General features: G+C 63.2%; 3 protein-coding genes across 3 annotated transcripts; 1 reads left to right on the plus strand and 2 right to left on the minus strand.

Moving 5' to 3' along the window:
• The first annotated feature begins 511 nt into the window (after positions 1-511).
• Positions 512-5,714, plus strand: SPOCK2 (SPARC (osteonectin), cwcv and kazal like domains proteoglycan 2). Its single transcript, XM_062496395.1, has 11 exons — positions 512-736; positions 2,863-2,871; positions 3,088-3,133; positions 3,444-3,558; positions 3,646-3,748; positions 3,828-3,936; positions 4,014-4,133; positions 4,217-4,435; positions 5,145-5,207; positions 5,348-5,485; positions 5,569-5,714. Exons 1-11 carry the CDS (start codon positions 512-514, stop codon positions 5,712-5,714), a joined length of 1,293 nt encoding a protein of 430 aa, XP_062352379.1.
• Positions 5,715-6,874: 1,160 nt separating this feature from the next.
• TYSND1 (trypsin like peroxisomal matrix peptidase 1) lies at positions 6,875-8,635 on the minus strand. Its single transcript, XM_062496736.1, has 4 exons — positions 7,665-8,635; positions 7,447-7,580; positions 7,180-7,365; positions 6,875-7,086 (listed from the first exon to the last, which is right to left on the minus strand). The coding sequence occupies exons 1-4, from the start codon at positions 8,633-8,635 to the stop codon at positions 6,875-6,877; spliced, it is 1,503 nt and encodes a 500-aa protein (XP_062352720.1).
• A 923-nt stretch (positions 8,636-9,558) lies between these two features.
• SAR1A (secretion associated Ras related GTPase 1A) lies at positions 9,559-14,385 on the minus strand. Its single transcript, XM_062496559.1, has 7 exons — positions 14,317-14,385; positions 13,904-13,978; positions 12,883-13,002; positions 12,363-12,428; positions 11,866-11,969; positions 11,259-11,390; positions 9,559-10,662 (listed from the first exon to the last, which is right to left on the minus strand). Exons 2-7 carry the CDS (start codon positions 13,959-13,961, stop codon positions 10,546-10,548), a joined length of 597 nt encoding a protein of 198 aa, XP_062352543.1. The 5' UTR covers positions 13,962-13,978; positions 14,317-14,385; the 3' UTR covers positions 9,559-10,545.
• Positions 14,386-14,845: the final 460 nt, after the last annotated feature.

The raw sequence follows: 14,845 nt of genomic DNA on the forward strand, positions 1-14,845 counted from the left end.
GGGGGATGCAGGATGGAGATGTGACGGGTATGGGGGGTGCAGGATAGGGACACGGTATGGACCAGGTATGAGGGGTGCAGGATAGCGGTGCGGCAGGGGATGCGGGATGGGGGATGTGGAACGGAGACCGGATAGGGACCAGGAATGCAGGACAGAGGGTGCAGGAAGGGGGTGTGTCAGGGAACGCAGAATGGGGAATGCAGGATGGGGACGCGGTAGGGGACCCGAAGTGCGGGACGAGGACTTCAGGACGGTGTGGCAGGGACGCGGCATGAGGGGCGCGGGACTGGGGTGCAGAATGGGGACAGAAGAGGGACCGGTGCTGCGGCCGCGCCGGCTCTCCCCCGCCCCGGTGCCGGCGCGCAGGTGCGGCGGGCGCGGCGGAGGCCCCGCCCCCGCCCTCCCGCCGGTGCCGCCCGGTGCCGCCCCGCGGCCGCACTCGCCGGCGGCGCCTCCCCGTGCGCACCGCACCGCTCCGCACCGCGCCCGCTCCCCCCGGCGCTGCGGCAGCATGCGGGGCTGCGGCGGGCGCCGCGCCCTGCTGGCCCTGCTGGCCCTGCTCGCCCTGCTCCTGCCCGCCGCCGCCGCCGGCCCCGGGCCCGCCGCCGGCCCCGCCACCGGCCCCGGGCCCGCCGCGGCGGGGGAGAGCCCCGGCAATTTCATGGAGGACGAGCAGTGGCTCTCGTCCATCTCCCAGTACGGCGGCAGGATCAAGCACTGGAACCGCTTTCGAGACGTGAGTCCGCGCCGGCAGCGGGGCGGGGGGTGGACGGGACGCTCTGCCGGGCACCGGGAGCCCCCTCCCCGCGCTCCCCGCCCCGCCGCTGCGGCTGCCGCAGCGCGACCGGCCCCGGCCCCGGCCCATGGCGGGCTCCCGGGGATGTTCGGCGGTGCCCGCATCCCGCCGCGGCCGTGGGCGACTGACGGCCGCGGTACCCGGGGGATGCTCCCCGGCTCCGGCAGCGCCGCCGCCTCCCTGCCCGCTGCGTGGCTTATGCCAATGCTTCCATGACCAGGGCTTGACGCCAAAGCGACCCTCTCCGGTGACCGGGGGTGCTGTCCCCTGCACCCTCTCCCGTGCCTCCTCATGGGGGTGCAGGCGGGGCCCGCCCGTCGTTGCGGGGTCCGCGCCGTGGCCCGACACCCTCGGTGACAGCCCAGCCCATGCCGGGCACGAGCATCCCGCTCCCCCGAGCCCCGCGGGGTGTCCCCGGAGCCCCGCGCGGTGCCGCAGCCGAGGCGCTGCCTCCGCGGGGTGGTGACCCCTGGGGATGTGGGGGACGCGAGGCAGGGAGGATGAGGATGCAGGCACTGCTGGAGGAGCGCTGGCACACCTGGCACACCGGGCTCAGGATCCTATCACCCCTCGGTGATACGCAGCCCTTGCGAACAGCCTCGATGGCATTTAGCTCCAGCCCTTAATTTTATGGGGCAGTCGGGGTTTTTCCTGGGCTCGTTTTACACCTCCAGGGTGGGGGGACATGGTGCTGCAGCCCCATCCTAGGAAGACCCAGGACACCTGCAGCAGCCGGGTGGGGAGGGGGTACACCCTGAGCCAGCCCCTCTGGTCTTTGTTCAGATTCACATTCGGGTTCACCTTGGCAGGGAGGATAGGATGGCTGGATGGATGGCTGGATGGATGGATGGCTGGATGGATGGATGGCTGGATGGATGGATGGATGGATGGATGGATGCCCTGCGGTGGGCACCACCCCCGAAATAAACCAGTTAGTGGGGCAGAGCATGAATGAGGGTGCAAAGGTGTGAATTCCTCCCCTGGAGACTCCTGCCCACAACACTCCCGCTGGCCAACACCAGCACTGGGCACCTGGGACCTCGGATGGCTGCGGGTGCTCGAGGAGAGCACTCGTGGACGTGCCCCAATGGCACCGAGCATCCCCGAGGGGGTTCAGGGCCGAGGGATCCCCATCCCCGGCGCTGGCAGCACACGTGTGTCCCACCCTGCTGTGGCACGGCTGCCGCGCTGGGGAGACTGCAGCCCTGCTGGCGGTTAGCTTGGATTAATAAGCAAATCCATGGATTTGTGGGGTTTTTGACTGAGCAGCGCCGGTGAGGGGGATGCACGGGGAGGAGGCCGGAGACCCGCGCCGCAGGGAGCTGCCGGGCGCCGCAGTGTTACCAATCACGGCACGGGAACGCGGCTATCGATTGCGGTGCAAACACCACCGTGCTAGAGCGAGACATCCCCTCCAGAGCTGCCCCCCGTGCCGCTGCTTCCAGATGCCATCCCAAATCCTTGCCCGCCCTCCCCGGGGCGGCTGGGATGCTCCTGCCTTATCGCAAAGCCTACCCCGGAGCATGCCGTGGGGCGGGCGATGCTGCCTGCTTGGAGTGTTTGAGTCCCTGCTACTCGCCCACACCCCCGGGATGCTTTCGGGGTCCTGTGGGAGCAGTTCTGCCTCTCCAGGCAGCGACATCCATCTTGGCCCACCCCTTCAGGGCTCACGATGGAAGAATCAGGGTGGCAGCACCAGGGGGATCCCCTGAGGTCCTCACTGGGCTCCCAAGGGGCTTCCTCCACCCGCTGCCATTTCCATCCCTATCCCCTGGCTTTCCCAGCTGCCTGGCGGGGGAAGGCTTTATCCCGTGTAAAGGCTCTCCAGGATTACAGGTCTCGAGCCAGGGATGGGGGTGCATGCTGGTGGTCGGTGCCAGTGATATCCAGGGCTGGTGGCGAAAGCTTTGGGCACCTGAATGTCGGGGTGCCCCACTGGCACAGAGTGCCTGTCCCCGTGGGTTGGGGCGGGATCAGGGCTTGGGGTTGTACCAGAGCTGACCGTGGGCACTCTGTCTCTCTCTTTTCTCGGTGCCGGCTGGGGCATCTCGCTGCCGCACTGCCAGGAGGTGGAGGTGAGCCTCGAGGGGCTACCGAGGGGGTGACGCCCCACTTGTGGGGGGAGGCTGCTCCCCGTCCCTGCTTCCCGCCCTGGCGCCCTGGGGGTGCCCAGGGGGTGTGTGCAGTGGGAGCTTCTCCGGGCCGGTGGCTCCGAACCGGGTGATGGCACGCCTGGCCGGTGTCACCTTTTCCCAGCACCTGCACTTATGCGGGCTCTCCCCAATTCGCAGGATGACTACATCAAGAGCTGGGAGGACAACCAGCCCGGGGATGAAGGTACCGCTGAGATGGGTTTGGGATGAGGCATAGCGGGTTCGGTGCCAGCCAGTATGGGGTGTGTGTGTGTGTGTGTGTGTGTGTGTGTGTCACACTCTCTGCTTGCACCCCACGGGCTTTTCCCCTCCGGCTGGGAGCGGTGGTGGGGTCGGTGCGCGCCGGGAAGCAGCAGCTGGTGCCGAGCCGGCTGCCCAGCTGCAGCCTGAATGGCGCTTTGTGCCGGGCCGGCTGGTGGCCAGCGCTACCGGGGCTCCCCTGGGGCGTCCCCGCTTTCCCCCCCCGCCTGCCCCGGCCCCTCTCTGCCCCCCAGCCCTGGACACCACCAAGGACCCGTGCCAGAAGGTGAAGTGCAGCCGGCACAAGGTGTGCGTGGCGCAGGGCTACCAGCGCGCCATGTGCATCAGCCGCAAGAAGCTGGAGCACAGGTAGGAGCGCGGATGCGCCGGGACCGAGCGGCGGCAGGAGGAAGGGGGGGCCGAGGCGGGGGTTCAGCATCCTCTCGCCCCGTGCAGGATCAAGCCGCTGGGCCCCAAGGCGCACGGGGGCTGCAAGCCCTGCCACGCCGCCCCGGTGGCTGCCGTCTGCGGCTCCGACGGCCACACCTACAGCTCGGCGGTAAGGACAGCGGACCCGCGGCGGGGACGGGGCTCTGTGCCCTGTGTCCCCCCGCCGACTTCCCGCTGCCGCCCCGCAGTGCAAGCTGGAGCAGCAGGCGTGCCTGGCCAGCAAGCAGCTGACGGTGCGGTGCGAGGGGCAGTGCCCCTGCCCGACCCCGCATAGTCCTGTCGGCGACAGCAAACAAGGTGAGTGAGGTACGGGGCACCGGGGGACTGTCCCCGAGCTTTGCCCGGCCTGACGCTGCCCCGCTGGACCCCCCCAGAACTGTGCACCGGGCAGGATCTGGCCGACCTGGGTGACCGCCTGCGCGACTGGTTCCAGCTCCTGCGTGAGAACGCCAAGCAGAACGGCTCCGGCGGGCTCCCCGCCAGCCCCGCCACTGGTACGTCCCCAGCACACAGGGAGGGGATGCGGGGCGCTGTCCCTGCGGGCACCGGGAGCCACGGGCTTCATCCTGCCCTGCAGCGCTGGAGAGGAGCGTGGCAGCCACCTGCAAGGAGGCGGTGGGGTGGATGTTCGCCCGGCTGGACACGAGCGGGGATCTCTTCCTGGAGGCGGCCGAGCTGGCCGCCATCAACCTGGACAAGTACGAGGTGTGCATCCGCGCCTTCTTCAACTCCTGCGACACCTCCAAGGACGGCCGCGTCTCTGCTCCCGAGTGGTGCTTCTGCTTCTGGAGGGAAAGTGCGTCAGGGCAGCGCGGAGCTGGGGGGCCGGGGGCTGGACACCGCGGGGTCAGGAGGATGCACCCCCACGGGGCTGGGGGCTCCAGGTCCTGAGGGACGCACGCCATGGATTGGGGAAGCCGTGCTGTGGGATTGTACATCACAGGGTTATGGGGGATCCATGCTGCGGGACTGGGGGTTGGCGGATGTACATCGTGGGATTGGAGCGGGGAGTGGGGAACGTGCATCATGGGGTCATAAGGAACCCGTACGGTGCGTGTGGGACGGATGAGCAGCATGGGGGAATGTGCATACATCTGTGGGATGTAAGCCAGAGGGTTAAGGGGGCTGGAAACCATGGATGCATGCTGTGGGTCATGGGGTAGCACGTCTTGGGGCAAGGGGGATGTGCATCACGGGGGATGCCCAGCATGGGGTCAGGGGGATGGATACACGCTATGGAGCTGGGGGGATGTAGTCCACGGGCCAGGGTGGGTGTACATCATGGTGAATGCACCCTGTGGGTTCTGGGGGTCTGTACTCCATGGTGCTGGGGGATTGCAGTCCATGGGCCGGGGGGGGATGCACACTGTGGAGTTGTGGGGGTGCACACCGCAGGGATGAATGCTGTGGGTTTGGGGGTGCACACGGCGTGGGGTGAAGGTTTGCCTCGCCATGGGGGGGCTGCACGCCCACCCTAAGGCCATCACGTGGCATTGCTGCTGCAGAGCCGCCCTGTCTCAGGGAGCTGGAGAAGATCCAGATCCAAGAAGCAACCAAAAAAAAGCTGGGTGAGTGGGACGCCCCAGGACCTTTTTCCCCCGGCAGTGCCCCGCGCAGTCGGGCCGGGATGAGGACGGGGAGTGTCCTGGGGAGCTTCGGCACTGCACGTATTTGGGGGGGTGGGTGGGGGGCCATCGCTTCCCCGCAGGCACCTTCATTCCCAGCTGCGATGAGGACGGCTACTACCGGCGGGCACAGTGCGAGCCGGGCGGCGGCGAGTGCTGGTGCGTGGACCAGCACGGGGCGGAGCTGACGGGAACCCGCGGCCACGGCAGCCCTGACTGCGGTGAGAGCTGCGGGAGCGCCCGCCTGGGGACGGGGCTGCAGCCCCGGCACCGCCCCTGAACCTCTGCTCTTCGCCCTCCCCAGATGAAGCAACCGGGTTTTCGGGAGACTTCGGCAGCAGCGTGGGCTGGGAGGATGAGGAGGAGAAGGAGCCGGAGGAGGCGGGCGAGGAAGGCGAGGAAGAGGAGGGTGAAGCGGGCGAAGGCGACGACGGCGGCTACATCTGGTAGAGGAGCAGGAGAGCCCGGTGGGCGGCACGGCCGGGAGGCAGCCCCCCAGCTGGGGGTCCCCATGATCCCCCCGCTGCCGGTGTGGCATGGGGTGGGTGCTCCCCCCTCCGGTCCCGTGTGGGACGGGGTAACGGGGCGCTCGCCCGGGGAGGGGGCGAGCGGGACGGGGGGGGCCGCTCTTGTGCGAATTTGAGCTTTTTTTTTTTTTCTTTTTTTTTTTTTTTTGGGTAGAGCCTTGTAGGCCTAGTGTGCTGCTGCGTGGTCTTCAACCGGGCAAATGGCGCTAATAAAAGTGGGGAAAAAAAGGAAAAAAACCCCAACAAAACAAAAAATAAAAACCACCAAACCAACAAAAACCCCCTTACAGATAAGCTGCCCCCTCTTCCTCCCCGCATCCCCCTCATGTTGTGCTTGCGTGGCTGCCCCGGCCCCCGGCGTTGTGTAGCGGCTGTGAAATAAATACCCCGTGCTGTGTCAAACACTCGCCCGCCCGTTCTTCCCGCTGCCCCCGCCGTGCCCCAGGCCCTGCAGGGGTGTCCTGGGGAGGGTGTGGTGCTGGTGCCGTGCCCTCCAGTGAGTGGGCACTGCTGGGCTGGGGAATGGGTTGGGATAAGAGTGCCAGTGCCCTGGGTTTGGTTACTGCACACTGCTGCCATGAAGCTGGAACTGGCCTCCTTCCCCAGGGATGTCCCCTCCCCAGGACCCCAAACATTTTCCACAGGGTCCAGAGCCGTAGAAGGACTCAGAACTGCCCTTCCTCCCCATGTTTTAGCCCAACCGCAAACAAGACCCCAACCCAATCCTATCCCTGACCCCGAATACTAACCCATACCCTAGTGAGGGCCTCCACCTCCCCCCCCCCCACGAGCCACTCAGCACTGCGGGACACCAGGGCCTCAACTCACAGCATTTATGACCCCAGGGAGAAAAACAAACAGTAACAGAGACCCCCAAAACCTCCCCAGTTTGGGGTTGTCAGCAGCTGTCAGAGGCACTGTGCCATAACCCCTGCCCCAGGGTGCCCATGGCCCACTGGCTCTGTGGAGCCCAGGCGCTTGGGCCCCACACTCCCAGGGCTAAAGAGGGGATGTGGCAGCCCCATTCCTGGCACCTCAGTCCTTGGAACCTCGCTCCCTGGCACAAGCCCCCCGGAAGAGAGATCAGAGCTTGCTGAGGGGTCCTGGCCGCTGCTGGAGCTGCCAAGTGGCCCGCACCCCCTCACCCACCCGGTTGAGCCCGGCGAAGGCGTCGGGGTCGCCGGTGCGGCGGTAGCGCGCGACGAGGGGCTGCAGGACGGTGATAGGGATGCAGAAGTTGAGGTGGGGGTAGGTGGCCCCGGCCCCGGTGTCGCGGGTGTTGCTGGCCACGATGCCTGGCGGGGAGGGAGCGATGCCCACGTCACTGGGTCTGGCCGGGGGACACCCATGGGGACCCCCACCTTCCCACGGGGAGACCCCTGGCTTACCCATGAGGCATCCGCTGCGGGAGGAGACGAGGGGGCCGCCGCTGGAGCCCCCGTGGACGGCACAGGTGGTTTGCAGCATGACAGGGCGCCCGGCCACCGCCACCACGGCCGAGAGGACCCCGGCGGTCACCGAGGGGCCGCACGCCCGCCCCAACGCCCCGAAGCCCACCACGTTCACCTCTTCTCCTGGGATGGGAGAGGCAGGAGGTGGGTGCGAGGGGGCGAGGCAGCCCCTACCCCAACACCCCGTGTCTCCCCGTCGCTTACCTGGGAGGAAGGTGTCGGTCAGGCACGGCGGGACGAAGCCTGGCACGCTCTCCTCCAGCTCCACCACGGCCACGTCGAAGGGGGACGACTCCTCGGTGGCAAACACCACACGTCCCCTGAGCTCGGCGGCATCCCTAAGGGCAACATTAACGAGATGTTATGGCGGGGGACACGCAGGGTGGGGGTGTCAAGGTGGGGAAGGGCACAGCCGCACTCACTGGCCGGGGCCGGCCGCCGGTGTCACATGGAGCGGGGCTCTGGCCTCCACGACGTGCCGGCAGGTGAGGAGCATCCTTGGTGCCAGCAGCACCCCGGAGCCCCAGGTCGCCCCGCACTCCACCAGCGCCGTCCAGCCCAGGGGGTCCGGCCCGCTGCTCGCTGGCACCGCGGCCACCCACGCCGGCACCGGCGGCACCACGACCCCGGCTTCGTCCAGGACGCCGGCGCTACTGCGCAGGATGGCGGCGAGCGAGCACAGCAGCGTGAGTCCGACCCACTCGGCGCCCTTCCAGCAGAAGGAGGCGGCGATCACGGCCACCACGCGCGGCCCGTCGGGCGAGGGCACGAAGGCGGCGCCGCCCTCGGTGCCGGGCAAGCAGCGGGCATCGGTGAGCACCAGGGCGTTCTCCTCGCCCGCCAGGTTGCTGACCACGCCTCGGCTCAGCGTGTTGAGGAAGAGCTCGGGGCACAGGTCTCCGAAGGGGGACCCGCAGGCCAGCAGCGCCTGCCCCTTCCGCAGGCAGCCGGCGCTGGCCCGCGCCGCCCAGCCGCCCTCGACCGCGTCCAGCCCGGGCACCCGCAGCCAGGCGAACCAGGGCAGCGCCCGCGGCTCGGTGCCCGCCTCCTCCTCGGCCCCGAACCGCCACCGCTCCGCCCTCCCGAGGCCGCGCTCCAGCGCCCGCCGGAACGCCGAGCACGGCACCAGCGCCAGCAGCCGCGCATCGAGCTCCCGCAGCCCGCCGGCCTCGGCGCCCAGCACCACGCTGAGGCGCGGGCACGGCCGCAGCGCGGCGGGCGGCAGCGCGGCGGGCCGTGCCCAGGCGGCGGGGCCGGCGCGCAAGAACGGCGCGAAGACGGCGGCGTGGCACAGCACCAGCGCGGGGCGGCGGCTCAGCACCAGCCCGCTGCAGCCGCCGCGGCCGCCGCCGTCCGCAACCCGCACCGCGCAGCACGGCGGCGCCGCCGCCATCACCGCCGCCGCCGCGCCCCGCCCCGCGCGCCCATTGGCTGCGGGCCCTGCCCGGCGCCCTCCCCATTGGCTGCGAGCCCTGCCCCGCGCCCTCCCCATTGGCTGGGGCGGGGCGCGCACGTGGCGGACACGCCCCCGCGGGGCCCTCACGGGCGGAGCGGAGCCCTCGGCCCGGCCCGGCCCCGCTGCCCCGGGAGCCCCGACCCGGAGCGGCCCCTCGGGGCCCGCTTCCCCCGGATATTAGAAATACCTGGTTCGGAGCCGTCCCTCGGCCCCCGCTTCCCTGGGAGAATCAGGACCGTCGGCCCGCAGCCGCCCCGCGGCCCCCACGGCTCAGCGCTGGCCCTCGGTCCCCGCTTCCCTGCAGGACACCGGCCCAGGCCCCCACTGCCGCGGGACCCTCGGCCCGGATACCCCACGGCCACGGTCCCTTCCCACCTCACCCGCAGCACAAACGAGTACCCAACCTGTATTTCCAACAGAGGCACCGGGACTGGGAGAATCCCTTTGAGAGAGCTAAAATCCCTCCCACCGAACACCGGGAGGCAGACCTGAAGCCCCCCGCCTTCTTTCACCCCCAGCCCCTTCCTAGCCGTCCGGGGCTTCGTTGCACCAAGAGCAAAGCCCCTGCAAGCCATGAGCTCTCCCTCAAAACTTGGGTTGCCAGCCCAGAGGTGAGAGACTCTTCCATCCTGCCTCAGTTTCCCGCAATGGTTGCACCACGCAGGTCACAGAATCATAGAATTATGAAATGAATATCCCGACTTCGAAGCGGCAAGGATTGAGTCCAGCTCCCATCCCTGCACAGGACAGCCACAAGAATCCCAGACTCTGCCTGAGGGTGTTGTCCAAATGCTTTCTGGAACTCTGTGGCTGGTGTTCTGATGGCCCCAAGGCCCAGCAAACGCCAAGCCAGACTGAGGCTCGTTGCCCCTTCAGAGGAGAAAGATGTGTCTTTATTGAACTGAAAATGAGCGCCAGACAGCAATGAAACTTCAGACAAAAAAAAGTCTGTTGAGAGTATAAAAGAAACCGGTTTAGTCTACATCAATCACCTCATGATATGCAAATGTCAAACACTTCCACGCTACAACAACCAAAAGAGCTCCTTGGTTCTTACTGTGATGGTTTGGCCAGAGGATCCTCAAGGATCTGGCCTGAGGAGGAACCAGGCAGCCCCTTCCCACTGGACACCCCCAACACCTGCACCAGGTGCTCCTCCCCAACTAGAGAAAAAAAAAAATTCCTGTAAACTAAAGAAGCTGGAATTGCACACCTCAGTCCCAACGGCACCTCGCCGTCGTCGGTCAGCGTGACACAGCACAGCCACCCTACAGCTCAGTTAAGCCCAAATGCTATGTTTATTGAGGACTTCTAATATCGTGATACCTTGGTTCAGTAATTTGTGAAATACCTAAATACCGTTAAATATATTTTTAAAAAACCCTAAACCAGACTCTGGACCAAACAAGATGAACGTTAAACTAAAAAGTTAGAAGGGACGCCATTTACATTAACACTTTCTTTAAAAAATATAATTGCTTTTTCCTTTTCTGTTTTTTTCTTTTTTTTTTTTTTGTGTTTGTTTTTGAAGTCAATTAACCACAGTGGTGAGACGTGCTCTCTTTTTCAGCTGTTACGCTGCAGCGTGCAGAGTTTTGCCTTCCCACACTGGAGCAGCCCTGCTGTCACCCAACTGTCAGGGACAGCTCAGGAGCGGCGCCGCCTCCCCGCCGCGTGGAAAAGAGTGGTGTCACCACTGTGCCATAAGGGCAGTCGGAAAAACCAGGAGTCTCTTGGACAATGCCAGAACGTGCTTGGAAAGCCTTCCATGTTCTAATAGAAAAGTCCATAGGAAGCTGTGAACAGGATCAGTCCAGAGGAGTAAAATTCTCGTGTCCGTGCCAGTATCAGTCAATGTACTGCGATAGCCAGCGGAAGCCCTCACCGTAGCCTTGCCTCTTGAGCACGCTGCACATGAACACCTCCATGGGGCGCGCATTCAGGTCCTTCAGTGGCACATTTCCCTGGGGAAATCCAAACAGGAGTCACGTCTGCACCCCTGGCGCCCTCATGGAAGCGCCCAGCGAGCCACAGCCGTCCCAGGGCTCGCAGGGCTCCCTCCTCTCGCAGCCTCCTTCGTGTGTGCACTGCATTTTGGACAATCCCAAAAGCCTCGAGACTTGCCCAAGGTTTGGGTTACAAGAGACCTTAAAGATCACCTCATTCCACCCCACTGTCTGGTCCCACAAGACCAGGTTGCTTCAAGCCCTGTCCAACCTGGCCTTGAACACTTCCAGGGATGGGGCAGCCACAGCTTCTCTGGGCAACCTGTGCCAGGGCCTCACCATCTTCACAGGGAATAATTTCTTCCAAGTTTCCCATCTGAACCTGCCCTCTGGCAGTGGGAAGCCAGTCCCTCTTGTCCCACCACTCCACAGCTTTTAAACATTCTCTCTCTCATAGGCTTCCTTCAGGCACATCATCATCATCATCATTATTATTATTATTATTGATTCACCTTGGCCAATCAATGCACAGATTCCCAGTAATAACTCCATCAGGCCTCAATCTCCAAGAAAGCAGGCAAGCTCTCCCCTGTAGGATTTGGATGCCTCCCTACCTTTCCTGTGGTCTGTCCATAGAGCCCAAAGATCTCCCGCAGTTTCTCCTCGCTGATGGCCTCTGGTCTGTCAATTTTGTTTCCCAAGATAAGGATTGGCACATTGGATATTGTCTCGTCTGTCATTAATGCCTGCATGCAAGAGCCAACAAGAGTTGAGCAGAGAGGTGGAAAAAGGAGTTGTTGCCTGAAGAAAACGGTTTTGTTTAAGCTCTGTGACCAACAAGGGCTCGTTGCTGGGGCCTCCACACTCCTGTGGAAGACTCTCAGAATCTCTGAGGCTGGAAAAGCCCTCCCAGCCCATGAAACCCAAGCTGTGGTCCCCACCTTGTCCCCAGCCCAGAGCACATCCAGCCACATCCAGCCCTTCCTTGGACACCTCCAGGGATGGGCACTCCAAACCTCCCTGGGCAGCCCCTGCCAAGGCCTAAGCACACTTTCCATGGAGAAATTCCTCCTGGTGTTCAACCTGAGCCTCCCCTGAACTCAGGTGCCTGTGATCAATCCAGAGCAAGGACATCCAGGCTGCTCCAGCCCTGGGAGAGATGGCTGTTATTTATAATTTAGCTGACCAGAGATCTTGGAGAAGGAAAAGAAGTGTATTTACATTAAGCTCAACTTTGGATTCCATAAGCCGTGAGTGATCTGCACAGTCCACCAGGAAGACAATCCCATTGATGGCAGGCAGGTAGTTTTTCCAGACCCGGCGAGCTGGAAGACACAAGGGACAAACAAGGCCCTGTGAAATCTCCACACAGGGAAAACTCCACCAAACCTCAGCAACCATGGCTGCCTCTTTAGCCAGGGTGTCTTCCTTCCAACAGTTCTATGTACAAAAGGGCAAAAAAACTGTGTTTAGAACTTCTAGAAAGTACGGAACTAGAAATTCATCAACTATTCAAACTAAATTATATCGGAGTCTTCCACAGCTAAAAATACTTCAGGCAGCAGAGCACGAACTGGCAGCATTTCCTCCCAAGCATTCTTACAGCCAGGAGGTCGCTTCCACGTGTTGTTCCATAAATAAATTCAGGCAACAAATAATTAGGCACTGCTAATTGCTGATGCTCGTCGGGATCAATTTTTGGTCATTTTTTTCCTTACCTTGTTCATGTCCACCCAGATCGAAAGTCGTGAAGGTCATTCCAGCAATCGTCAGCTCCTCTGATGCTGAAATGGAAAACACAGGCTGGGATTCAGGAGAACAAGGAAGTTGTGACAGACAGAATTTCTCAGGCATTTGTGCTGGCATCACACATGCTACTCCAGTAAGGAATTCCCTGCACTTCCTGAGGAATTCAGTGGCTGAAATGGAGTTGTTTCACAAAACCACGAGCAGCAGAAAATAATTTTTAACCTGCAATTATTACCCTTTATTATATTTTTCATTAGGAAAATCTTCCCTTTCTATTAATTGAGCCACACCAGTTCTTGGGCATTTCTAGAGAGGAAAACAGATCCACTTCAGCTTGGGGAAGCACAGTGCAGCTGCAACCTCAGCTCAAGTTTTAAGACCCTCAAATTCCTGAGAGAGCTGAGCCAGCAGAGCTGCCACCAAGGTGTCTTCTTACACCAAATTCCAGAGGAAAACCCATGCCAGGAGGATCTTCCCAGGGAGACTTACTGGGATGTAGCGTGGGGACGTGCTGACCCAGCCTGTCATCTTTGAGCATATGCAGCAGAGTGGTTTTCCCTGCGTTATCCAACCCCAGGAACACCAGTTTTCCAGACTTCTTGTACAAACCTGTGAGGAGAAGGAACAAAGCAAGAGGAAAACTCCAGCGGGCTCATCCGAAGCTGGAACGCCGCGCTGTCGTCGCTGTTTTTTTTGGGGAAGTCCTTTCCCAGAGCTCTGCTGCCACCTGTGCACACTTCCAGCATGGACATGGGGCAGCAGGGGAAACACACACAGCTCAAACAGGCTTTTTCCAAGGCATGTTCACAGCAATGGACATTTCCTAAGCTCGTGTTCCCATGAGTATCCCATTCTTTCATCCTAGCAGCAGTGCACATTGTGCAGCAGAGAATTATGGATCAATCTGTCTCCTCAAAAGATGTGAAAATTGAACAAACTCATAAAAGACAGCAATGAGTTGTCCAGGAAAAAGTGCAAAGCTGGGAGCAGCGTGCTTGTTTTCTTGGCATAAACTCATTTTTGTCTTGTCTGCCACAGGAAAGCTCCCAAAGGTTTCCAACGGGACTTTTTCTCACCCTGTCCCTCTCATCGTCCCTTCAAGAGGTGATCAAGAACACAGGCACCCCATCCTCCAGCAAGGAGCTCCACTGGAATCCAGGACTCTGGGGGGAGGACGAGGAGGATGGGGTTCCCTCCCTGGCAAGGCAGCACCTCTGTCTAGGGCTGGAGAGGCCCTGGGCGCCAGCCCAGCTGCTCTCAGGCTTCTAAAGGGCAAGAGAAACACCTGAGCGGGAGCCCAATGCCTCCAAATACTCCCAAAGTTTCTCTTCACCAGTGTAAAAGCCCCTGTGTTGATATGCAGCTTCCTCACCAGACTCTGCACTGGCCAGAGCTGCTGCACACCACCTCAATCCCCGACTTTTATGGGATATTGGCAATGGGAGAAGCCAAACCGACCCAGAGAGGGCTGCCGGGGGCGGCTGAGGCACGGAGGGAGCCGCGGCATTACCTAGGAACTGCAAGACGCTGCTGAAGCCGTTGTAGAGCCATTCGAAGATGAAAGACATCTCTGGAAATAAAATGCCTGCGGGGGACAAAACCCAAACCCCGAGTTACAAAGCGCCGGCGCTTAAAGGGAGCCGCGGTCAGGGGGTCCGGGACGGACCGCAGGTCCGGGGGCCGGGGGAGACGGGGGCGAAGGGGAACAGGGGTGAGAAGAGACAAGGGATGAGGGGCCACTGGGGTGAGGGAGACCGGCCTCAAGGGCGGGCGGCGAGGCCTGGCCCCCGCCCCGCCCCCGCCCTGCCTGCGTGTCACCCCCCGCGCCGCCGCCGCCCCTCGCCCGTGCCTGCCAGGCGCCCGCCGCCCCGCTGAACGTCCCGCCGGGCCCGGCCGGCCCACGCGGCCACCCCCGCCGCTCACCCCCGGCTCCCCCCCGGGCCGCCGCCGCCACCGAGTCCCGTCCGCTGCCGCCGCCAGCGCCCCGCCGGAAACACGTCAGCGCGCGCCCCGCCCGCTTCCGGCCCCGCTGGCCTCGCGCGCCGGGGGCTGCGGCGGGCGGCACCGTGAGGCCGCGGGTTCGAGACCCGCCCGCGCTCCGCGGGGACCCGGGTTCGAGACCGGCCCCATCTCGGAAGGGACCCGGCGCACAGTCACCCCGTGAAGCCGCCCTCACCACAGAGGCCAGCACTGAGGGCAGGGGGAGAGAACACGGTCCCAAGCTGCTCCAGGGGAGGCTCAGGTGGGACATGAGGAGGAATTTCCTCCCGTAGAGGGTGATTAGACTTTGAGGGGCTGCGCAGGGAGGTGGCGGAGTCACCATCCCCGGAGGTGTTCCAGGAAAGACTGGGTGTACCAGGGCAGGGAATCGGCCACAGGCTGGACTCATGATCTCTGAGGTCTTTTCCAACCTCAGTGATCCTGTGATTTTGTGACGCCTCAGCTCCAGGGA

The sequence above is a fragment of the Cinclus cinclus genome, chromosome 7, assembly GCF_963662255.1.
Source record: "Cinclus cinclus chromosome 7, bCinCin1.1, whole genome shotgun sequence".
NCBI lineage: Eukaryota > Metazoa > Chordata > Aves > Passeriformes > Cinclidae > Cinclus > Cinclus cinclus.